The 26,003-nt window shown below is 47.4% G+C and overlaps 1 protein-coding gene across 19 annotated transcripts in view; it reads right to left on the reverse strand.

Moving 5' to 3' along the window:
- The window catches only part of PPIP5K1 (diphosphoinositol pentakisphosphate kinase 1), a 232,677-nt gene that overhangs the window by 79,475 nt on the left and 127,199 nt on the right, over positions 1-26,003 (reverse strand). For 9 of the 19 annotated variants that reach the window (XM_030577290.1, XM_030577295.1, XM_030577293.1 and 6 more), the window contains 3 exons: positions 18,958-19,095; positions 18,291-18,404; positions 7,630-10,154 (listed from right to left, as the gene is read on the reverse strand). In XM_030577290.1, the coding sequence (XP_030433150.1) occupies positions 9,367-10,154; positions 18,291-18,404; positions 18,958-19,095 (1,040 nt within the window). In that variant the 3' untranslated portion in view covers positions 7,630-9,366. Of the gene's footprint in view, positions 1-7,629; positions 10,155-11,212; positions 11,557-16,421; positions 17,088-18,290; positions 18,405-18,957; positions 19,096-26,003 lie in introns of those variants that run through there. The other 10 variants (XR_004002272.1, XM_030577306.1, XM_030577304.1 and 7 more) reach the window with 3 other exon arrangements.

The following is a 26,003-nucleotide window of genomic DNA, read 5'->3' on the forward strand; positions in this document are numbered from 1 at the left end:
ACTAGCGCTGGCTTAACCAAGACTCTGGCTTGCTGACTCTTAGCAGTCTCTTGCCCTGTACTGGGAAAGGGGATAGTGCTGAGAGCAAACTGAGCTATGCTCTGCTCTCCTGCAGGTGGCAAGGGTAATGGACTGCCAGCAGGGTGTGGAACAGTCTTTGCACTCCTGGAGGAGGAATGAGCACACTCTGCCACTCCAGAGCCTGGAGTGGCATCCCTAGCGGATGGTGCACTGGAAGCATATTTTGCAGGAAAAAAGGCAGGAACTTTTGTCTGGCACATCATCAGATGCTCCCCTCAGACTGCTCCATGAGGTAACAATTTAGCACTGACTCTAGGGTGACCAGACAGCAAGTGTGAAAAATTGGGATGGGGCGTAATAGGAGCCTATATAAGAAAAAGCCCCAAATATCAGGCCTGTCCCTATAAAATCAGGACATCAGGTCACTCAAGCTGACTCTCTGACCTTGTGTGCATTTGCTAAAAGATTTGCAAATTGCACACTTAGGAGAGATATGAATCTCCCCAAACAGTAAAGGCCCTTCAGATGTTCATCCCATAGGGAAATTATCTTTCCATGGGAGAGAAAGGTCTTTAAACCTGGGGACATGGGATCAGCCATGAAGCTTGCTTGTTAAACCAACAGGCTAAGACCAGAAACACTAACATGCAATACCTGCTGTAACCACGACCAGTAACAAACACTCTCTAGTGACTATAGGGACACTGAAGTTGTTCTGACTTGCTGCCAAGGGTGATAAGAAGGAACTGAGTGGTGGCTGGGGTCCCTCTGCCCTTTACCATCTTGGGAGTGGGCGTGCAAAGGTGAGCAGAATACGGGCCTGGCCCCAATAGACACTGCTGGTAAAAACATTCCAAACTCCCGCACATAGGGCACACGTGCACCATGATTGAGTCTCTCTGCTTGTGGTTCCCTGCCAAATCACAGCCATAGCCTCAAAGCCTTTGGAGAGAGCCAGGGTAACATCCAGTTTGAGCTCGAGGAACCAGAGATGTGGCTTTGGCAGATTTAATGAACACACGTTAGCTCCCTCTAGAGCTTCTCAGTAGCTGTTTAAAGGGCTATTATCCACCAGGGCTTCCTTTTGCTCCCTTGCTCTGTGCACTTTTTTCCTGCTCCTTTCTTCTGAGGGGGCAGCAAATAGGCTAGACGGGAATGGGCCAGCCCCTAGAAGGCCCCTCTTAGCGCAGGGGATACAGCTACTACTACAAAGGGGAGAAAAAAAATGCATTAACGGCAGAGTTTGTCATGCTCACAAAACCAGTTGCACAATAATGAGATGTATTCTAGCACTTGCCTTTGAATTTCCATGATTCCCTGAGAGCTGAGGCTCTCCTGGGAGAGGGAAAAAAATACACCTTTTCTTTGAAAGGTGGAAAACCCCTTTCCTAGTGCCTTTATCCACCAGAAAGCAGTCGAGATGTACCAAGCCCAGTTCTTCCCCACTGCGGCTTCCCATTACCACGTGCTCTTTCCCCAAGCTGTAGAGAGCACTTGGCTCCACCTTCTGCATCTGGCATTCCAGACACCTGGCGTCACAGGTGAAACACATCAGCTTTTAATGGTCTCCAGCCTCAACACCATCCTGTTCTGCACCAGGGCAGGAAACCCTCTCACCACTCATGTTTGAAGTGGTTTCTCAGGACACAGCTTGTTCAATTTTTATAGGATTTTGACAAATTGTCAAAGGTTCAGCAAAACGACAAGACTTCTCCAAGCTCTGGAAAATGTGTGTTACAATGAGAGACTAAGAGAGCTCAAGTCTATTTAGTTTAGCTAAGAGAAAGCCAAAAGGTTACTTGGTCACAGTCTCTTGGCTGGTACCAACATGGGGAAGAGAGTTCAGCTAGCAGAGGGCTCCTCAATCTAGCAAAGGCAAAATGAGATCCACTGGCTGGAAGCTGAAACTTCGACAAACTGATTAAAATGTGCCCATTACTTCTATCCACTGTATTTTATACCCTTGTGTCAATAAACACTCCACTCTATCCCACATCTTTGATGACTCTCTTTGCCTCTGTCCCCATCCCTTACCAGCTGCTCCATGGCCCACCCCAGCTGCCGGTCTCCTTCACAAGGTTTCTGCCTTTTAATTTCCCCCAGGAAGGGTTGGAACTAGGGATGCCCTACACCAGTCTGTACTTCCTGGGATAGAAAGGAGGTTACTGGGAGATCAGCAACTGATGGTTTGGGCAGCCTCCAGCTCATTTTGCAATGCAGCAGCCCAAGAGCCAGCCTTTAAAGCCTTGCTATCAATGCACCTCATACCAGCCACAGCGTCTGCGTGAGGCAGCTTGACTGCTTATTGGCAGCGCTGCATGGGAGACTGACTTTGAACCTGCAGGCTGCATGTGTGCGATGACTCACAAGGAAGCAGCCCACTTTCCTGGGATGGTAAAGACACTCACTTGGGTGATTCACTGCGTTAGCACCTCTTGAGCACTTTCCCAACCCATCTGCTCCATTCAACTTGCTCCCCGGGGAGCTACCTTATGCTATGTGACCCAGCATCACAGGGCTGGTGAGAAGCCTGAGGACTGCAACTCACGGGAACAAAAGACAGTTGTAGCTACCTGGGGCGGTGAGTGGAGACTCCCTCTCCCAGCATGCCAACCCTCTCCCTCCCTCCCCCCGCTGAACAGCCTACCGGTAGGCTATTATAAAATGATGTCATCTGGGCAGTGGACTGCACTTTGGCCACCTCCACTACACGGTACAGAGCAAGAGCTGGACAAGTAGAACCCTGTCAGATTGGAAACCCAGCTGGCCTCTTTGTCACCCTGGCATGGGCACAGCTAGCCCCTCTGTGTTGTGGTGTACTCCCCACATAGCCTGTCACAGTGCTACTGCTGCTGAGATTTTCCTGGAGCAGCACAAGCCAGCAGAGATGAAGAGCTAGAGCAGGCTCAGCTGATTTCTTATGCCCTGCAGGCCCAGTTGCTCAGTCCTGGTTGAGGCTCCTATTCCTCTCAGTGTGACAAGATGCACAGATCTCACCCTGCCTCAGCAACAGGAGAAAGGAAAACAATTATAGAGAAACATCTCCTGCTGCCTGGAGAGGTCTGGTTGCCACAGTAACAATGGTGATGCCAGCAGACGATGCTTATTGACCTTGAAGAGAAGCTAGAAAGTGCAGCAGGTGGGGGAAAGGCAGCCCCCCTCTTCCTTGGCTAAAAAAGTAGGGAGAGGTGCTGGAGGCAGGACCCCCAATCTCTCCCAGCATTTGAGGCCTAGGGATCTTGTGAGTCTGGGCAGCACTGCGAAGGGTGAGTGTATTCCAAAATCCAACACATGCCTCACAAGCAAAGCAATTGAGCTTGTCTTCCCTGCCATGGCCACACTCCCTCCGAGAGCGCCTTCTAGGGGCTGATGGACAACAGATGGCTAGGAGGAGAAATGCTGAGCTATCAGCACTTCTGGCTGGACAGTTCTGGGCCAGAGGAGTCCAGCAACCCCTGGAGTTAATAAAAGGGGGGGATGTTCGGGAGCATGCCATCGTCTGATCTTTAAAATCCTAGTTCATAGCAAGGGCTAGTGTGTTGGCTCCACCCAGAGGAAGGAAGCGGTATAAAGCAGGCAGGGCTTCACTCCAGTGCTAGGAAGGGCGATGCTCCTTCCAGAGCCCCCATGCAGAGCCCCTGACTGAGCACACTGGCCCAGAAAAGCCCTGCCAAGGGGAGGGGCTGGATGTCCATGAGCCAGAGCACAGCATTCAAGCCAGCTGCAATTCCAATCTAAATATTCAGGAGATGAGGGAAAAGCAGTTCAAGACAGCTGGCAGTTTTTCAAAGAGACATTATTAAGGGCACAAAAGCAAACTATCCCACTGTGAAGAAAACATAGGAAGTATGGCAAGAGATCGCCCTGACTTATTCAGGAGATCTTCAATGATCTAAAACTCAAAAGAGAGTCCTACAAATGGTGGAAACTAGGTCAGATTACAAAGGATGAATATAAACAAATCACACAAGTATGTAGGGACAAAATTAGAAAGGCCAAAGCACAAAATCAGATGAAACTAGGTAGAGACATCATGCGTAACAAGAAAACATACTACAAATACATTAAAAGCAAGAGGAAGACCAAGGACAGGGTAGGCCTATTACCCAATGAGGAGGGAAAAACAACAGAAATTGTGGAAATGGCAGAAGTGCAAAATGTTTCAAAGTTTTCACCAAACAGGTTAGTAGTGATTGGACGTCTAACACAGTGAATACCAGCAAAAATTAGGTAGGAATCAGAGGCTAAATTATGGAAGAACAAGTTAAAAATTACTTAGGTAAGTTAGATGTCTTTGACTTGGCAGGGCCTGATGAAATACATCCTAGAATACTCAAGAGCTGACTGAGGAGATATCTGAGCCATTAGTGATTAGCTTTGAGAAGTCATGGAAGATGGGATAGATTCCCGAAAACTGGAAAATGGCAAATATAGTGTCAATCTATAAAAAGGGAATAAGGACAACCAGGGGAATTACAGACCAGCCAGCTTAATTTCAGTACCCAGAAAGATAATGGAACAAATAATTAAGCAATACATTTGCAAACACCTAGAAGATAAGGTGATAATTAATAGTCAGCATGCATTTGTCAAGAACTAATCATGTCAAAGCAACCTAATAGCTTTCTTTGATAGGGTAACAAACCTTGTGGATGTGTGTGTGTGGGGGAAGCAGTAGATGTGCTATATCTTTATTTTAGTAAGGCCTTGACACTGGATCGCATGACCTTCTCATAAACAAAGTAGGGAAATACAACCTAGATGGAGCCACGAAGTGGGTGCAAAACTGGTTGGAAAACCGTTCCAAGAGAGTAGTTATCAGTGGTTCACAGTCAAGCTGCAAAGGTCCCGCAGGGATCAGTTCTGGGGCCAGTTCTGTTCAATATCTTCATCAATCATTTAGATAATGGCATAGAGTACACATATAAAGTTTGCGGACAATACCAAGCTGGGAGGAGTTGTAAGCGCTTTGGAGGATAGGATTAAAATTCAAAATGATCCAGGCAAATTGGAGAAATGGTCTGAAGTAAATAGGATGAAATTCAATATGGACAAATGCAAAGTACTCCACTTAGGAAGGAAAAAAAAATCAATTGCACACATACACAATGGGAAAGAACTACCTAGGAAGGAGCACTGTGGAAAGGGATCTGGGGGTCATAGTGGATCACAAGCTAAATATGAGTCTACAGTGTAACACTGTTGCAAAAAAAAATAAAAATAAAAAGCAAAGATCATTCTTGGACGTATTAGCAGGAGTATTCTAAGCAAGACAGAAGTAATTCTTCTGCTCTACTCCATGCTGATTAGGCCTCGACTGGAGTATTGTGTCCAGATCTGTGCACCATATTTCAGGAAAGATGTGGACAAACTGGCGAAAGTCCAAAGAGCAACAAAAATGATTAATGGTCTAGAAAACATGATCTCCGAGGGAAGCATGAAACAATGGAGTTTGTTTAGTCTGGAGAAGAGACAGCTAAGAGGGGACACAATTTTCAACTACATAAAATATCGTTACAAGGAGGAGGGAAAAAAATGTTCTCCTTAACCTCTGAGGGTAGGATAAGAAGCAATGGGCTTATATTGGAGCAAGGGCAGTTCAGATTAAACATTATGAAAAACTTCCTAACTGGTCAGGGTGGTTAAGCACTGAAATAAATTGCTCAGGGAGGTTGTGGAATCTCCCTCATTGGAGGTTTTTAAGAGCAGGTTAGAAAACACTTGTCAGGGATGGTCCAGATAATACTTAGTCCTGTCTTGAGTGCAGGAGATTGGACTAGATGGCCTCTCCAGGTCCCTTCCAGTCCTATGATTTAAATACTAGCAAGTTGGTAGCTAGATATTACTCAGTTGAGGGGGAAAGTCCCAGCAGTATCTCTGTAGCAGGGTGCTGGTGCAAAAGTACCTAACTAGCCCCTGCCCAGTCAGCTCCAGTCAAGGGAAGCAGGTTGGGGCTGATGAAAAAGGCCTGATGGTGGCCTGAGGATTGGCTACACCTGCTCGCCTGACAAGCCAAGGGCTATAAAGGCTGTGAGGGAGCCCGGGGGGGAGGAGAAGGAACTAACTGACTGACTGACGGCTGCCTGTAAAAGAGGTTGAATAATCCTGTAAAATTTGTAAATAGACAGACACTGGTGGTGGGATAACTGTAGGTAGATAAAGACATGAGTGTTGTTACACAACCCTGAAGTCTCTCTCAGCCTTATTGGGGCAGCAAGGGGGCCACAGGAAGAGGGGTGAGTTATGAATCCTGTTACAATCTCGCTCCACCAAACTGAGTGTCTTCTCCTCCAACTGAATGGTCCAGGATGGGCACTAGCCAGGGAGCAGAGAAAGAGGCTGCAACAGGGCTGATGGGGGAGTGGGGAGGTTCTGCTTGTGAATTATTAGAGAAGTCAGATTTTATCCACAAGTTTCCTGCAGGCTCTAGGGCTTGTGCTGCCATACTCCTGCTTGGCCTTGTCTGCATTAGCAACCTTTGCAAGGGTTTTCCCCCCGCTGAACTGCAGGAAGGGCATACTCCCATGTCATCCAACCCTGTGGCAGTCAGAGTGCAAGTGCCCTCCTGCCACTCCAGCACCCCCAGGGGTGGCAGCAAAGGAGTTCACTAGGTGCAGGGGTATATGTCAAGCGCTCTCAGTGTAGGCATGGCCAAGCAGGGTCATGGCAGCACCAGTCCCACCCTGTGAAACAGGGAAAAGGGGGTTTATGGAGACTATTTAGAAGTTTTCACTAAGCCCCTGTTAACACAAACACCTCACAAATGGTGCACTGAATGAGGCAGGGGTCCTGGGAAAAAACAGCATGTGAATGTGGAAGGTATCCTAATGCATGTTGTTACAGTGAGGAGGGAACTGCCCCTAGAAGCTCTCGGAGGCACCCTTTCCAAAGCAAAGGGCTGTGCTGCTCTCAAGGTGGACCCCCCATTTTTAGAGTGGATCACCAGGCTTCGGCACTTCCTCTTTACCAACTCTATTGACCTCGCAAATGGCTGAGACACAAGCTCTCTGTGTAAAAGGCTTACCTGCCCTTTCAATGACCACATAACAAAGGGCTAGGAAAGCTCCTGCAGGCTCTGCCTCTCTAGGTCCTGCGTTGAACACTCCTGCCAAATCCAGGAAGCTGAGGCTGACACCCTCCCCACTCCCACAGTGAAAACCACACCAGATTTCCTCTCCTTGTCTCAGGTATTAGGTCTTTGTTATACATCCAAGACCCAACTTCCATCCCAAACACCCACACCCATTTTGCAGGTTTCCTTTAACAGTGCCAAGCCATGGCACTGCCATGCTTGGGTGGAGGGCAGAATCAAGCCTTAACCTCACAGGGTTCATCCCCTCCAGTAGTGAATGACAGCAGCTTTAACACAGATATCATGGACACGTGCATTTCCAACACTGCATCTCAAGTGCAATGAAGGGAGTCTCTTCCCTGTAGGGGCTCACGAACCTTTAGCTGCACCTCAGTGGTCTGACCTGCATCCCCAAGTTCAGCTCAGCAGCGTATGCAGCAATAACTGCTTCGATACAACCCAGGCTGCTGGTGACATCAGGCGTGTCAGCACTTTGCCCAGGCTGCTGCAGTGGTAAGAGAGATGGAAGCCAGATATATAGTGTAGCATGTTTACTGTGAGAACACACATTCTGATATAGCGCAGAGATCTTTGGGTATAGCTTCCCCAGAGACTACAGACACAGACAAACCTGTACCATAAATACAGTCCTCCCCATAGGCGGGACAAAGGAATAGGGAGCCTTCCACTTGCTCTGACAGATTGTCACTTTGCTGAAGAGGTGACATCACAGCCCCTGCAGATGGAGATTCCTCTACCTGCAGTGGCTTGGGAGACAGGACCCCTGTAGTTACCATGCCTCTGGGCTTGTGCTTGACACTCATTTACATAAATATATATTAAATAGTTTGTACTTTATCCACAATAGCAATTTCTCCTTATCAGTGTCTTAAAAATAAAACCTGATTTGCTCAAAAAGCAGTTGCACTTTGTTTCTATCACTGAAGGGTTCAGAGCTCAAATCTCATTCAACCCTCAAGGACTAGAAAGACCTGTCTCTGTACTCCCTGTGCACCCCTTCGAGAGTGGGCACCACGCCCCTCCTTGCAGGAATCCCAGCCCAATGGGAACACACAAAGGGGCAGCCACTGAAAGGGGTCCCCCCACATGCAGTGGTCCCCAACCTGACCCTGCAGTGTCCCAAGTAAAGCTTCCCATCTCACCCCCCATTGCCCTCCCTGCCGCAGTGTCTATCCTATGCCCCCTGCCAGGGTTTCTGCCTACAATCAGACTTGCCTCTGTGCCTCCCTACAACCATCCCCACCTGGGGGGGTGACTGACAGGTGAGGTGAGAGAGGCAGACAGTTACCAGATCTGGCAAGTGGAGCAGTCAGGTTGGGCAGAGGCAGCGGGGCCCACAGAAGGAAGGAGCTGGTTTTGGGAGCAGGCAATGCCCAGTGTTACCTATTTTTCATTCAATCACATAAAAGCCATTTCTCAACAGGCTTGTCGGGAACCTGCAGGCTGGGATTTCTCTATTCCAGAAGCCACTGGCTTGCAAAGCATTCATCACACTGAATGTGCACCCTTGCCAAGTCTCGGGATCATTTCCCTGCTTCCAAGGACACTGCAGCTTAACCAGGAGATCCTCACGCTGCTTTCAAATCTCCTCCCCTGGCATATTCCAGCAGCCAGAGAGCAGGAGACCAACACAGTGCAGCTGTTCAGCACAAACATGCAGCATTTGTAAGTTCTGATGAGGCTTGAAGCTGCTACAGTGCCCATGTCTGCCAGACCTGTGCCTCTCTCCATGCAATCAGTGGGCTAACACCAGCTGCAGGCAGCAGGCATCTCCTTTGGCCTCATTACCCTGACAGCTGTGGCCCCACCTCCCCTTCACTTCTGGATCCAGTGCCACTGACAAAGCAAACCCATGCACTCCCTATGACTTCAGTGGGAGTTGCCCCTGCTCACCCAGGGCTGACTTTGTTTTTTATTTAAGGAAGGCAGGGGTCCCTTGCCTGGTGGTGACAAGCTGACTGGTGTCTCTGAACAGAACAGACTTTTCCACTGTCCCCTGAATGATCCATAGACCAGTCTCCTAAAGCCTTGGGGGCTCAGGCCATGGCATGCTACAGAGCTTTGGAGTGCCAGATGCTGTGCAGAGAGTGTCGTAACATCTGCCCAGCAGGTTGACTGGAGGGCTAGAAACATTATGCAAGACATGGGCACAGCCAAGTCCACTCCAGGATTGGGGAGCCACACTGCTTCCAGACATTGACTGGCTCGGGTATTCTCCTTTCTTCCCAGCATGCTGGCCATGGAGGGAGATGCTAGTTCTGTAGCTCCTGCTGACTAGAAGGCTGCTCGTCCTCAACACTTTTCTCACTGGACAGCTGTTGGTCCTGATACAGGTGACTGAATGGCTGCTGATCTGATAGCGCATTATCTGTGGACAGCTCCTCGTCTTCTTTCTCCAGTATCTCCACCGGCTGCCCCTTCTCACTTGGCTCCAATGTTTGCATCACTGGCTCCTCCTCATCCAGCTCCGATGTCTCCCCTGGTGCTACTGGCCTGACCACATCTGGTTCTAACATCTCCCCAGCTGGCCCCTCTTCATCTGAATCTGATATCTTCCCAGAGAGCCCTATCTCACCTGCCTCCAGCTTCCCTGTCTCACCCAGCTCCCATGTTCCCCCAGCTGGCTTCTCCCCACCCTGCTCCAGCACCACCGACCCATCTTTTTCAGATGTCTTTCCAGACTGCCTGGTCTTGCCCAATTCCAGTACCCTCATCGTGCCCTGTTCTGGCACCTCCTCAGATAGTTCCTCCTTGCTTGGCTCTGGGACCTCCAAGAGCCCTGGCATCCTCATCAGGCCTTGTTCTGGCATCTCTCCCAGGGGGTTCTCTACCAAGGGCCCAGACCCACCCAGGTCTAGCTCAAGTGCCTCCCCTGAGGGCTCCATCTCACTCTGTTCAGGGGACTGGCAGTTCAGTCGCTCTTCACTTATTTGGGGACTGATGGAAGGTTTCTCAGTGAAGCCGAAGCGAGCGTAGTTCTCCATTGAGGTCGGGGAGGAGGGGCCTGCACTGGAGACAGTGCTGGAAGGACCACTGCTGTCTGCAAAGCAATTCCAGAAAGCGTCAGACAAACATTTAGAGAGTCAGTACTTAGCTGAAAACCTCAGCCAGAGTCTGTGCTGAAGAGCCTATTAAATGGCATGTAGCACGTTCCCAGACATCAGCACCTGACTGTTCCCTCCAGTGGGAAGGCAGCACTGAGTGAATTGTGCACCAGGGTGGGACCCAAGTGGAAGTCACTCTTGTGAGGAGTGTCTGGGCTGAACTGGTAAACAGCAGGTAGTCAGACACTGAACAACATTCTCCTGGCTTTATACCAGATGCATCAGTGTGCATCCAACCCCCAGAACTGAACCAGGTTTGAGGAGACTGGAAATCTGTCACTTTTATTTCTTTGAAAAACAAAAATGTTCAGCCAATGGAGCCAGACTGACAGCACTGGAGTCTATTTAACCACAGGCCTGGGGAAGAGCTGGGCATGGTATTCCACACCAGTCCCTACTCATGGTTCAGGAGAGACCAGAGTCTGGTCCTTGGGGCCATCTAGGCCCTGGTCTCCCTGTTGTGATTGCCCATATGCAGGTCAGTTGGTGCCATTGTGATGGCGATGGTTTTGGGATGTTAACATATATGTGCTAGGAATTGAGCAAAGGCCTACAGGCCCCTAAAAGCATAGCAGTAGAGAGCAATGCACACATGGATTTTCTCAGTTGTTATGTCTGGTAACTGTGTATATGTGGTGGTTCTCCCTCTGCGGAGGAGGCAGCCGGAAGAGCCAGGAGGGCAGGCAGGACCACCCCACTACCTGCTCTAAAAAAACAACTTACTGGAATCATGCAGGATCTCTTCCAAAAGTAGCTGATAACCAATATATGAACCCTTGGGTAACACAGGCCCAAGAGGCTTTCAACTGCTTACATTTCTGTCTCAGAGCAAGTGGCTCTAAACTCAGATGAGGGGTGGGAGACACCAGGCATACCGTTGCTGACAGGTAAGAGCCACCTCTCTCTCTCTCTCAAAAGTACATCTGGCAATTCTGTACATAGTGGATGTAACTAGCATCAAGCCCAGGAATGGAAAGGGAAGAAAATCAAGCCATTACATGCTTTTATTTATTTAAACCCTTTTGCAGACTCTTGGACTCCACTATCAAATATTATATCCACCAAGTCCAAAAAATTATAAGTGGGCCATAAACAAACAGATAGCTCAAAACCCATGTATCTGCTCTGCACATTTTTCCCCACAGGTACATTCCCGAAAGAGAGTGATGCTATTGGTCTTGTAGTGCATAATCTGAAGTCTGGAGTAGGACCCTTAGGCTACGGAATAGTCACCTTCTTTCACAGATTTTCTGAATTACTTTCTCCTGTTGGTAGACATTTTGATTGCCCCTCTCGCAGCGAGATTTGGCCATCGTTTCTTGTTGGGGTGCCATGGGACCAGACAGAAGGAAGTACTAATTAATGAGCCCTGTCAACCCTAGATAAAAGCTTGGCTGGGATTCCAGAACTCTAAAGAACTTCATGTCCTTGTGAAACGTGCAGTACTGATCCATTATAGATAGCGTCTCCCATGCAAACTTACTCCCAGATGAAGCTATCACTGAGTACCACAACTGCACTCTTGCTACAAAGAACAGGGATGCAGAATAAATAAGTGGACCAGTTAGATCTTGTAACACATCAGACTTAGGCTCTAGCATGGATACAAGCTTAGGTGTACATAAAACTATGGCTTGCATATCAGAACCCAATGGGGCGAATTTTTATCCTAGCCGCTAGTGACTTGCTACTCCTTGTCCAGAAGGTTACTTTGGCCACGTCTACACTAGCACTTAAGATGGCAAAACTTTTGTGGCTGAGGAATGTGAAAAAACACATCCCTGAGCGACATGAATTTTGTCAGCATAAGTGCTTGTGTGCATAGTGCTAGGTTGGTGGGAGACACAGCTACACAAGCACTCTTACAATGGCACAGTGAGAGAAGGACGGTGCCCTTCTCCCTCCCCCCCAGCAGGCCAGGCAGAAAATAGGAAAGCACTTGACCCTGCATGCCCCGCTATGTGGCTCCTATGCTGGTAATAGGAGTTCTTCAAAGGTGACTCTGCATATTCCCAGTTGGGTATTGCAGCTTTGTTAGGGTCTAATAGCAGAACCTTCTCCAACCAGTGCCCATTGCCGGGTACATGCGCCCCACTTCCTCCTCCTCTCAGAACTTCCAAACATTGAGGTGAGGCTATATAAGGGGGTGCTGCATCCTCTTTCGCCTCAGTTCATTTACTGCTAACCCAGAGAGACCATAATAAGACTAAGAAAAATAGGGGCAGGAAATGTGAATATGTAGAGTCATCCCAAAGAACTCAGCTTAAAAGGAAACTTCATTTCTTCTTTGAGTGGCTCTGCATATTCCCACTTACAGCTAGTTTGAGAAGCAATAGGCAGTACTGAAAAAGCCCAGAGCTGGGAACAGAGTCCTAATTAAATAACGATTGAAGCACCACTCTGCCAAACTTGGCATCTGCTGCTCTAGAAGCTAGATCCAGCTCACAGTGCTTAGTGAATGTGTGCATTGACTTCCAGGTAGCAGCCCTGCAAATTTCCATAATAGGAACACATTTCATACAAACAAAAGATGCAGTTACAGCTCTAGTAGAATAAGACTGTACAACAGAAGACTCAGGAATTTCTGCTGATTTGTAATACTAAATGATGCATTGTTTCACCCAACTGGAAATAGCTGAGCAGGCAAACTCTGACTTCTTCGTATAAGAAACAACCAATCTAGATGAATTCCTAAAACTGACTTCTATTTAAATATGCAAGAACCCTTCTAGCACCTAAAGTATGTAACTACCCTTAGCACGTGGATTTGGGTAAAAAATGATATACTGAAATGTGATGTGAATCGCCTGTCCCCCAGTTCAATTATGCTCCTCTTTGTCTTCCAAATGATCTTGTTTCCAGGTGTCAAGAGGGGGAGGAAAGAGGTAAAGAGGTGATGTCATGGTCTCTTATTTTATACCCTCCTCCTTGCTTTTAGGAATACCGCCCAGCTGGGGTACAGACAATCAGTTTCCTGGGTCCATGTGATTCAAAGCAGCTCTCAGGTGAATTGTATTTCTTGCCCACACCTTTTGCGTATGTGATGCTTGAGTGCCCTGCAAGGCCTTTGGTTACAATTCTTTTTGTTATTTCTAAGGAGCTACTCTGTGGGCATTCCCTAGACCCATCACACATTTCAGTAACAAGCATACAGTAAAATTTCATAACTTCATATACAATAACGATGCACACATTTTAACAAGACAGTAGGGTTGCCAACTCTGCCTCAAGCTATTCTGGGAGATATTTTCCCCCTAACATGATGTAATGTCATTTTCTTAAAATATCCTATTGAAGTCTCCCAGATTGCTTTCAACAGGCACCGGGAGATCGATGCCAGTTCCAGGAGACTCCAGGCCAAACCCTACAGGACAATGATGTACAGCAAATTATGATTTTTCAAATGACAACTCACAAGACATACTTCGTACAACATATATCAGAACCATATACACGTGGTGAATATGGGGGGTTTCAGGGTGTTATTTTGAGGTACAATGTATCACAGTTGTCTGACATGAAACAGTGGCTATTTTTGGTAAAAACCTAGGATCAGATCTACGAACCACCTTTATGAAAAATCATAAAGGGCAGCTCAGCCATCAGGGCGTGCAATTTGCCCACCTTTCTGGCTGACATTATAGCAATAGTGAAGACCATTTTAACAGATAAATAAAATATGAAACACTTCACCTGTGGTTCAAAGGATGACCTCAAACACAGATTAGATCAGATTAAGATCCCAAAATGGGACTGGATCCCTTAAAGGTGGAGATCTGTTAGATAATCCTTTCATAAATCTTTTAACAGAATCATGTACAGTGATATACTATCGACCAAAATTAGGTAGACTAAATAGCTACCAAGTGAACTTTTAAAGAAGAATTAGGCCTCGTCCCCTCAGATTTTAAGTATATAAAATTTCTAATACACAGGGTATGGAAGCTGCAACTGGGAAATCGTATTTTCCCTGCATCCAAGCAACAAATCTAGCTCATTTTAAATAGTAACACTTTTTAATAGGCAATTTTCTAGAATTAAGTAGTACATTCTATACCAATGAGAACATGACTGCTAAGAGTAGCCAAAGTCCGACAGCCCAGGCCATAAGATGAAGAGATTGAGGATCTGGATAAAAGATCCTGCCTTGTTGCTGTGAGAAGAGATCCGGAGACAGAAGAAAATGCATGTAAAGTCCAGCTGACAGCTGATGCAGATTCATGTACCGCTGCTGTCTCAGACAAGCTGAGGCAATCAATATAATTTTTGCCCTGTCCTGATAAATCTTTGTCACCACTTTCTGAATAAAGGTGGTGGTGGGAGGTATACAGAAGGCTCCTTCCCCAACATAGAAGGAAGGCATCTGAAATGGACTGACTGGCTGTCAAAGAGATCTACATCGGGCTAACACCAACAGATGTCTTGCATACCTGGATTGTTCAGGGACCACTCGTGAATCTGAGAACTGACCCTGATGAGGCAATCTGCTAGTACATTGCTCTTGCCTGCTAAATGCAGGGCCATTAGATAGATCTCATGAAGAGTGCACCAATTGCATAATCTGAGCACCTTGGTATATAACTGGAAAGAATGAAGCTCCCTTCCTTGCTCATGTAATGCATGGCAGGAGCGTTATCAATTTTTCTCCCTTTAGCAACAGGAGAAGAGTGAGCTTGGCCAGACCTAAACCTGTTATTGGCAGCAGCCACTAACTGAGTTAGTTACAGGATGTGTATGAGTAAAGTAGGTCCTGCAGGCACTTTTGTAGCCGGTGTAGCAAGGTATTTACGTGCCAGATATGCTAAACATACATATGCCCCGTCATGCTACGGCCACCATTCCAGAGGACATGCTTTAATGCTGATAATGCTCGTTAAAAAAATGCATTAGTTAAATTTGTGACTGAACTCCTTAGGGGAGAATTGTATGTCTCCTGGTCTGTTTTACCCACATATTTAATGTTACAGTAGTCTTGTATGATGACCCAGCACATGTTCGTTTAAGAACACTTTCACAGTAGATTTAACAAAACACAAAGAAGGTATCAATGTGAGATTTCCAAGGATAATACAGAACTCAACTGAAGGTTTAAGAATCTGAAGTGCCTTCCAAAATCTGAGAGGGACGAGATGTGGAGCATGCTTTCAGATGTCTTAAAAGAGCAACACTCAGATGCAGAAACTACAGAACCTGAACCACCAAAAAAGAAAATCATCCTTCTGCTAGTGGCATCTGTCTCAAATGATGAAAATGAACATGCACTGGTCCGATCTGCTTTGGATCGTTACTGAGCAGAACCCATCATCAGCATGGACACACCCTCTGGAATGGTGGTTTAAGCATGAAGAGACGTATGAATTTTTAGCACATCTGGCATGTAAATATCTTGCAACGCCAACTACAACAGTGCCATGCGAAAGCCTGTTTTCACTTTCAGGTAAGGTTGTAAATAAGAAGGAGGTGGCATTATCTCCTGTAAATGTAAACAATTTTGTTTGTCTGAGCTATTGGCTGAACAAGAAGTAGGACTGAGTGGACTTGTAGGCTCTAAAGTTTTACATTGTTTTATTTTTGAATGCAGTTATTTTTTGTACATAATTCTACATTTGTAAGTTTAACTTTCATGATAAAGAGATTGCAGTAGAGTACTTTTATTAGGTGAATTGAAATATACTATTTCTTTTGTTTTCTACAGTGCACATAAGGGGGTTCCAAAGAGGATGGATCGATTGTTCTCAGTGTACCAGATGACAGAACAAGGAGTAATGGTCTCAAGTTGCAGTGGGGAAGGTTTAGGTTGGATATGAGGAAAACCTTTTTCACTGGGAGGGTGGTGAAGTACTGGAATGGGTTACCAAGGGAGGTGGTGGAATCTCCTTCCTTAGAGGTTTTTAAGGTCAGGCTTGACAAAGCCCTGACTGGGATGATTTAGCTGGGAATTGGTCCTGCATTGAGCAGGGGGTTGGACTAGATACCTCCTGAGGTCCCTTCCAACCCTGATATTCTATGATTCTATGAAATATTTGTAATAAAAAATATAAAGCGAGCACTGTACACTTTGCATACTGTCTTGTAATTGAAATCAATATATTTGAAAATGTAGAAAACATCCAAAAATATTTAAATCAATTATATTCTATTATTGTTTAACAGTGCAATTAATCGCGCAGTTAATCACGATTTTTTTTTAATCGCTTGACAGCCCTAGCCATAACTATACTGTACTTAAACTGCTTTATACTAAAAACTAAACTGTAAACTAACATGAGACCAGAGTGGTTCAATTCCATCTGGCACAGCAGCTGTTCCCTTACATAGCTACTCTGAGAGGAAGGGTCTAAGAGGGCATGTGTGCTCTCATGAGCATTGCTTAGAGAAGCTTCTGTGTTGGGTGCCAACAGGTGAGGTAATATCTGTAAGTGGGAATACGCAGTGCCACTTGAAGAATACTGATTTTTCATCAGCATCTCCTGAAGTAGCTAGGCTGCTAAGCTCAGAGAAAATAAAAAACTAATAGCCCCTGAAACCTCGAGAACCCACATCTTACGCTACATTGGCAGGCCTAGACTCCAGGATCCAGATTGCAAGGGTTCACACCTGCCTGCCCCTGCCCCTGCCCCTGCCCCAGATAGGTCAGCAGATATGTCAGAGGAGGGAGGAGTCTGTCTCCCTACACAAATCACCTGGGAGGGTTTTTTAGATCTGGGAGTCCTGACAGTGGCACAAGAACGGGGCAGAAGGGCTGCTGTGCAATCTGCCAGGGTGAGAATCCCACCTACTCACCTCCGTGGCCTCCCTCAGCCTCACCTTTTTGGCACACAGAGCCTTCTCGCTTTGTCCAGTGGCCTGGGGTTTATGATGGTCAAGAGCTGCAGGTAAAGCAGGGACACTACACCTTAGCCCTGCTCACCTCAGTCTTTGACTTTATACTGAGTTGCTAGCGAGTACAGAAGGGAGAAAGTCCCAGCTTCATGACAACAAAGCATAAAATAAAGCCAGTACCTAGCCCAAAGGAGAGAAGTCTATTTGCTCATCACACCAGATTTTGAGGAGAATTCCGGGTTAGATCTGACCAGGAGGAGCGGAACAAAGGCATGAACCTTGGAAGTGTACCTTTTGGGAAGAAGGTCCTAGCCCTGCCCTCCTGCTGTGAGCTCCAAAGAGCATGGGAGAGAGGAAACTCCCACCCCCAGAAAGGACAGAAATGCCGAATGTACTTTTGACCACTGCTTAACAGGGAAAAGATTCAACCAAAGGCCTTAGAGGTGAGATGAACCTTATTTTCAAATGCAATCACAGTCACTATGAGAAGTGCTGCCCCTCATTTCCCCCTACAACAGAGTGGAGGGAGCGTCCTGGCCTCAGCGACCCTTAGAAGGAATGGGTGAATGAGGTGCAGTGAAAGCACTGGATGAAGACTCAAGAGTTTTGAATTCCCATTCCTAGTTCTGTCACTGGGTTGCTCTGTATCCTGGAGTGAATCCCATCCCCTCTCTGGGTCCCCAAAGGGGTTGTGAAGCTCAGCTGTAGCTGTGATTAGTGACAGAGAAAAGCCTACAGCTAAAATAGTAAAGAAGGGAACACCATGGCCTGGAGCTCTGGGGGAGAATCTGAACAAGAAACGATATTCTGCCTCCTGGATCAGAGGCACTGCTATTTGTCAGGCAGAATCAAACACAATGGAGATGGAAACCCCTCTTAGGTGCCAACCAGTCCATCCCCACACTCAGGGGGACAGTGCGGGGGTCACCTTGATAGCATCCGTAGGGAGACTGTCCACTCGAATTGTTAATGTGTCATGATGGACCTTCCACCCCTTCCCTTGCTGGACTATTTGGTAGATGGATATCTTTTTCCTTCAGGAAGCAATTCCCAATACAGTAGACAGGCTACATGTTTTCTTTGTATTCAGTTATATCCCATTTCTCCCAGGTCTACCCCTGGAAGTCCCCTAAGCAATTCCTCTCCCGCCTGCAAACCCTCCAAGCCAATTATCTTGGCATCCTGCCGCAACCACCATTTAGCCCAGCTATCACAAATCAATTCCTCCATAAGAGAAAGGAAACACTCACACCACGGTGGTTTGTCCGAGCGCTGGCGCAGTGGCAGAGATGAAGACGAGAGGATTCTCTGTGGCATGAAGGGGTCACCTGGTGTCTGGCTTGCAATCACAGAATCAAACAGAGCTTGAAGAGACAGAACATCCACATCAGGCCACAAAAATTCCATCAACCGCACGGATTAACACCCCAGAGTGGAAAATACTAGGCTGCTGCTCCAGCCACAACAGAATCTAGGCCCTCTGCAGATCTACAAGCAACCTGCAGTGCCCCCACCATCCCTCCCGGCACCATTATAGATGAACCGAGGTACTTACTACACCAAAAGCAGCTATTCTGATAATGCTTTCAAATGGTTTGGCTGACAGATACAGACTCCCTCCTCCTGCAGTTAAAAGTTACTTTTGATTGACTGCCTCTTATGTCTCACATAACCATGCAGGGCCACCCAGGACTCACCTCACTGGACCAGCAGGCTATGGAGATGTTACGTTAACTGGCATTTGCTACTTGCATTACCCTTTTCAATCTGCCTCTACATTTTACAAGGAGAACAGAGGATAAACAGCCCCATGCCCCCCCCGCCCCCTCCCAGTGGATCAACCACTGCTCCAGTTGTCCTTCTTTTCTCAGGGTCTCAAGACCTGCCAGCCTCACCCACCCCCACCCCCACCAGTACCTGTGGATGCTCGAGAGTGCAAGCTGCTGTAACACCTGCACACAGACGTCAGGAACTCATTGACCTGTCGCAGAGAGAGGGAGTTGTGTAGGGTCTCCAGTGGGTAAATGGTGGGAACCATGGAGCAGCCTTCAAAACCTGCAGAAAAAAAATACAGCAGACAGTGACTTGGTTGCATTCAGGATCATTCACCACTGAGTGAGGAGAGGGAAGCAGTCTCCCAAACCAGACAGATGGGGCCACTATGAACACCAGACCCAAATTCATCTCGTCTAGGCCAGGAAAATTGTCATTAAGCAAAAACAAGACTGAGAGCACGAGCACAGGCATGCACAGCCAGAGCGGGGGAGCACACATCACCTCTCTGCTGCCCACTTTGTGACCCTTTTACTAAATTACAGGCATTTGTTTGGTTGTTGTGGAAGAATTCATCATGCGCCCAACAGCTCATAGCAGCCACTCTGGAGAAAGTCAGCAAAACCTTAATGGGAAAAAGGCTCCCATTTCTGGTGCCTTAAGTTTGTGACAAGATTTTTTCTGTCCTAAAACGTGCCCCACAACCATATAACCATTTAACTAAAGAAATGGTGAACTGCAAGCTGAAGGCAGCAGTAGCCATTCCCACAAAGACCTGCCGTGCCCCCTCCTGCCCACAAGGACCTGCCGTGCCCCCTCCTGCCCACACAGGCCTGGCAGGTTTACCACACACAAAAGAAGGTTGTACTAGAGCCCAGTTCCTCCCTGGCACTGCTCTCAAACTTCTACGCACTCATTTCCAGTAGCCATCAAATCCAATGCCACCAGGGCCAAGCATTTCACTCACTCTCTGGTCTGCCCTTGCTCAGATCTCACACCCAGCAGGGATTCAGGAGTCCCCATGTGACATTTCTGACCCCAGCAGAGCCACTGTAACACTAAGGCGTCGGGCAGCAATGCTGTCTCTCTTCAACTCTCCTTAGTCCCCCCTATGGGCTCTGAGCCAGCGCAGAATTGCTAGCAGCAGGAAGGAGGCTGACGGGAAGAGACTGAGGCAGAATAGGGGAAGCTGTTTCAGGCACTCCTGTCTCCATGATCCCTTCACCCTCTTTCCAGGCTGTCCCTGGTTTCCATCCCCCACTTCAATCCTGCCCATTCACCCCTGGTTCCATCAAGCTGCCCTGGAAAGTTCCTGCCTCCCCGAAGACCTGGCCCCTCTGATCCTGAGAGGGACTCTGCAATTTGTCCTCACTGATGAAAAATGTCACACATGGAGCTGCTAAAAACCCTGAAAGCAGTGGAAAGCCATTCCCAGTCCTGCGCAAGTGCTCAAAAATACATTTCCAGATCTAATAAAAGGATTCCCGCAGCTCCACGCCATGTATCTACTGAGAGACTTCAGGGAGTCTTACATGGAGGCTGCTTAGTGTAGTTATAATTACAACAGCTCTGTGCTGCAATGGCCCATTCTTGTTTTGGTGTGGTCAGGTCATCTAACCAAGGGGTCCCCAACGCGGTGACGTCATCGAGAGGCGTCGCCGCCAAAATGCTGCCGAAATTCGGTGACATTTTGGCAGATGCTTGACCACCGCCACGGTCTGCCAGACGAAAAGGTTGGGGACCATTGATCTAACCCATCTCTGTAAAGCACCAGCTAAGGAGAACAAGTATCTGTGCATGCAGAATCATCTTGCAGGGAAGCAGGAGCACATCACATGTAGATACCACAGAGTGGTGCACTCTGACCCTGAAACCTTTCAAGAGGACAGAGCAGCAGAGCTGCACTCTACAACCCTGCCTCAGGTGCACACCCAGCCACAGTGACTAACAGTGCCCAAAGGCTTCCCAGACAGCTCCCAAAACAGAGAGGAGAGGTTTCCCCATGCCAAGGAGCTTACAAACAAACTTTAGACAAGACATGAGAGGGTAACACAAGAGCCACAAGAGGAGAGGATGCCTCACATCACACTGCTTCCAAGCAAGGTCTAGTAGAATGAGCAAGGGCTTTTCCTGGGAGGGTCAAGGAAGCAGACATCTCCATTTGATAGTTTCTCATAGGCATTATGGCAGAAGTGGATTGGGAAAAGGGATTGAATGAGGAGGGCAGGCCGGGCAGGCCAGCTCAGTGTGGATATTCCATGCATAGCAGCAGCAGATGAAAACAGAGGGCAGGAGTTCTCCTAGATCCCAAGGCCAGAAGGGACCATTGTGACCACCTAGCCTGACCTCCTGCATAGCACAGGCCAGAGAACTGCCCCCAAGTAGTCCCTAGATCACAGCTTTTAGAAAATGATGCAGTCTTGATTTAAAAATGGCCAGTGATGGAGAGTTCACCACAACCATTGCGAAATTGTTCCAGTGGTTATTTCAGAGTTGGGCAAACTATAGCCCGCGGGCCACATCCAGCCGCAGGACCGTCCTGCCCAGCCCTTGAGCTCCCGGCCGGGGAGGCTATCCCTGGCTCCTTCCCTGCTGTTCCCCCTCCCCTGCAGCCATGCCGCACACCTCTCAGGCATCCCAATAAGCCACTCCCACTGCTCTCAGCGACATGGTAAGGGGGCAGGGGATGGGGAGCAGGGGGGGGTGGGACTTAGATAAGGGGCACCCGGGGGCTTTCAGGGGATGGGTGTGGGAGGGGGGTGGATAAGCACAGGAGTCCCGGGGGGCCTATCAGGGGGCGAGGGTGTGGACTGGGGTCACGGCAGACAGAGGACAGACAGCAGGTGGGGGTTGGATAGAGGGTGGGGTCCCGGGGGGGGGCAGTGAGGAGACAAGGAGCAGGGGGAGTTGGATGGATTGGGAGTTCTGAAGGGGGAAGTTAGGGGGCGGGAAGTGGAAGGGGGCAGGGAGCGGGGGCAGGCTGTTTGGGGAGGCACAGCCTTCCCTACCCAGCCCTCCATACAGTTTTGCAACCTCGATGTGGCCAGAAAGTTTGCCCACCCCTAGGTTAATTACGCTCACCTTAAAAAATCCACATCTTATTTCCAGTCTGAATTTGTCCAGCTTCCACTTCCAGTCACTGGATCTTGTTATACCTGTCTCTGCTAGACTCAAGAGCCCACTACTAAATATCTGACCCCATGTAGACTGTGATCAAGTCAATATATAATTTATCTTAGCCTTCCTTGTCTCCTGTCATTATCTAGTTAGCTTAAAGAGAAGATTATTTGGGGCCTTTACATGGACAAAATAGTGCGAGGTCCTAGCTTCCCCATACACTGCCTCCAGCCAATGGCTCTCATTGCAGACTGCAGGGAAAGAGGGGTCCCCATGGTGGTTTATGTCCACTCTGATCTCACAGCTGAATCTACCAAGAGGGAAATTCAATGCCAGGGAGATAGGCACCACAAAGAAGCCAAGATAGATAAGAGACATAGGCAGAAATAAGTGCTAAGTATTACTAAAGATCTTAATTAATTTGCAGGCAGGAGCGTCTAGATCCCCAATCAAGAAACAGGGCCCCACAGTGCTAATCTCTTTACAGATACACATGCACAACAGAGATGGGCCCTGCCCCTGAGCTACAATCTAAGTCAGAAGTGAGAGACAACAGATGGGGGAGGACACAGTGACCATGAAAGAGTATTTGTCAGCTTCCCACTGCTGCCCAGCCATTGCTGAGGTTTTTGTAGGCATTGCGTAGAGGAGAGTTTTAAGGCAGGATTTTGGTGGTAGTTTTGTGATACTTGTGCACTAAAAACCCAATGCACACAGAGAGACCCCCAGCAAACATCAGAGGTACACTTTTCATTCATTGCTAATTCAGGCTGATTTGGCACCAAGTGCCATCACACTGAGGGATGGGTGGACAATGCCCCAAAGCCAAGCCCAGCCAAGGAGCGGCACATATGCCTGCTAAAACTCTTCATGAAGTTCTCATGATAGCAGCTGGTGTGAATTCCAAACTCAGTTAATCCTCACTAGACAAAAAGGATGGTGTCGACACAGCTCCCAATGTTTTGTGCAATGACAGGAAAAGAGAACTCCAGCTGCTGCTGAAATATTATTTGTTTAAATATACAATAAATATTAAGAGAAAAACCTGTAAAAAGCTAGAGGATTATGTAAAACACTATGCAACATGGGTTTGTAAATAACAGATTTAGGGACAATCTCAATAGACCTCAGGTGCCGAGCAGACTCAGTTCTGACTGAACTATTTCAAATACAGAACTCCAAGAAAAGTGCATGTACTGCAGACAGTGGGGGAGGGGACTCAGTACAGAGCACTCTTACTGCACCTATGTCCCAGAGCAGTGGCAAAGAGCGCAGTGCTGCTAGATGACAGAAAAGTTAAGTAACCCCTCCAAGGGCCTTTAAGCATTCCCACTCTGTGGAGATTCGTGAGCTGTCCAGACCAGGTGGAAGGTGGGCTGAGGAATTCCCTATTAAATAAAGATTGTAGCACCACTCTCAAGCCCAGAACCAGAGCGGGACAATAGTACTTGGTGAATATGTGGGGTGATGCCAAATAACTGCTTTACAGCTCTCAGCAATGCAGAAATGCCTGAAACAGGCCACAGAGACAGCAGTAGCCCTGGTTGAGCAAGTTCTATACCCTGCTGGGATAAGGTTTTTGAAACATCTGGTTGCATATGGCATCCCGTTGCTCTTTACTCACCAGACATCTCCATGTACCCAAATGCCACATCCCTTCCAAAAAATGAGCCTTAAACATATAAAATGTCCCCTAAGCAGAATTCATCCTGAAAAGGGAAAAAGCTAGAGATTCCATAAAGTCCAAAAAGGCCTTCACTGTTGTTCTTATTAGTTGTACATGGAGGGCACTCTGATTCTGCAATGATGGGCAGCAGGGGCTCACCTCATCCCCACCCGCTCCAGACCACAAGTAGAGATGATGCAGTAACTGTCTGTCGTAGCTGACAGCAAAGCCGGTGAGCCTTCTCCCTGGTGGTAGTAGGCTGAGATAAATGCAGAGAGCACTGTAGCCCGAGTGATCTTCAGTTCCTCTCACACCTTATTCATTTTGGCACTAAAATGTCCATGTCCTTTAAATAGTAAGCCCTCAGTCTTCAACTAAGCCACAGATGGTAAAGCCTGAGAAATACAGCTGAGCACCAGGGCTGCCCAGAGGATTCAGGGAGCCTGGGGCAAAGCGGGGGAGCTGAGGCACTTGTACTCACCCAGCGGCGGTCCACGTCTTTGGCAGCATTTCGGCGGCGAGGGGCTCTTCAGTCGCTCCGTGTCTTCGGCAGCACTGAAGGGCCCCCTGCTGCTGAAATGCCACCGAAGACCTGGACCACTGCCAGGCCAGGGCTCATGGGGCCCCTATGGGGCCTGGGACAAATTGCCCCATCCTCTGGGCAGCCCTGCTGAGCACAGCTGAGGCTCAAACACATCAGAGAGTCTCATGATGGATGGTAAAAGCAGCGAAGAATCCTGAGTCACATGTCCCATGCATCTGACGAAGTGGGTATTCATCCACAAAAGCTCATGCTCCAAAACGTCTGTTAGTCTATAAGGTGCCACAGGACTCTTTGCTGCTTTTACAGATCCGGACTAACATGGCTATTCCTCTGATACATGATGGATGGTGCTTTCCTTAATGTCCCATCTCATATGATCAAGAGACTGCAGAAGAATTCCAGCTTAAAACTTTAAAAAAAAAAACTTTTCTAGCTTTCAGAACGGCAAAGAAAGGCTGGATATTGTGGAGCAAGTGCCCTGCAAACATTCAGAAACTGGAGAACAAAATTAAAATGTTACAGATTTTGGGCACAATACCTTCTATCTCCAGGTTTCAAAGAGGACAGGGAATTCTGTATGTGAGGCTGTATCAAATGTAAGAGAGGGCTTTGTATCAACTTCATCCATCCAGAAATACTAAAGATTGAACTTCCCTGAAGGGTAGCAGTGTTGTGTTCCCAGTGCCACGGTTCTTGGGTAATACTGATGGAGATGATTTTCCAGAAGGTGTGAGGTGCCAGGGCACCATCCCCTTTGCACCAATTTAACTAAACTGGCTTCTGAAATATAAATCAATCCGTTTGAGTGGCTAACACTCAGTGAGCTTATCTCAGTTTGTGGCCAGGCCTGGAAACATGCAAAAACCCTTGAAGAACAACTCCTTTCTGCATAAAGTTTCTCCTGTGTCGTCTTTCCCCCATGATTTAAGTTTGAAGTTAGTTGGAGGACAGTTCAGAACTGTCTTTAAAAGAGTCGTATATTTTCACTTTTTGAATCTTGTTCTAACATTTGCTTTGACCACTCATATCAGACACAACCTGCTGTAAAAATTTCAAACTTGTTTTTTATATTTGAATCTTTAATGAGAACTCATGCAGAGGACTGTCATGACATTTGAGAGCAGAAGTTTTTAAGTCACTGAAGGCATTATTCCTGTCACAACTTCCATAAGAAACTCTGTTCCATCCAAGCCAATATTTTATTTTGTTAAAAAGTAAGTTTTTAGCTAAGACTTGGATACTTCAGTGTTTGGACTACAATCTTCTTTCTCCTGTCAATTTTTTTTCCTTCTTGTCTCTAACTATAATGTTCTAATTAAGTGGGTTTTAAATCACTAGCTCTCTCTTTACAACTCAAAACTATAACACTGAACCATTTTGGTTTTTAATTTTCTTAGTGTTAGACACACACCTCTCTTGTGCTTGAACTATAAACATGCTTCATGACCTCTCAAACATCCAGCTACAATGGTTGGGCTATCAGGGGACAAAGCTTGGGTTCTCGTTTGATCTCTAGTAGACACAGGAAAAAGATCGGCAAGATCTCCAGCAGGGACAGCTCTCTGCTCTGGCTTCAGAGCAGCCTGGTTTGTCCACCCCCCTCTTCTCTTGAAGTGATCTTGCCTCTTTTTAGTCTTTATTGCTAGGAGACCAAGGATAATTCTAATCACATCTGCACAGCAACAGCCATCTTCTCATCACTTAATGGATGACAAGGACCACACTGAGAAAAAAAAAACAGATTGGTCTGCAGAAATTCCCCTCCTTCCGCATCTTCAGAACCTGGGGTCTGTTTTTTCACAGTGTGAAAAGCCAACCCTTCTGCACCTGTCCCCTTCCTCCTTCAATTCAGAAAGGAAAACC

This window comes from Gopherus evgoodei, chromosome 10, assembly GCF_007399415.2.
Source record: "Gopherus evgoodei ecotype Sinaloan lineage chromosome 10, rGopEvg1_v1.p, whole genome shotgun sequence".
In the NCBI taxonomy this organism is placed as follows: Eukaryota; Metazoa; Chordata; order Testudines; family Testudinidae; genus Gopherus; species Gopherus evgoodei.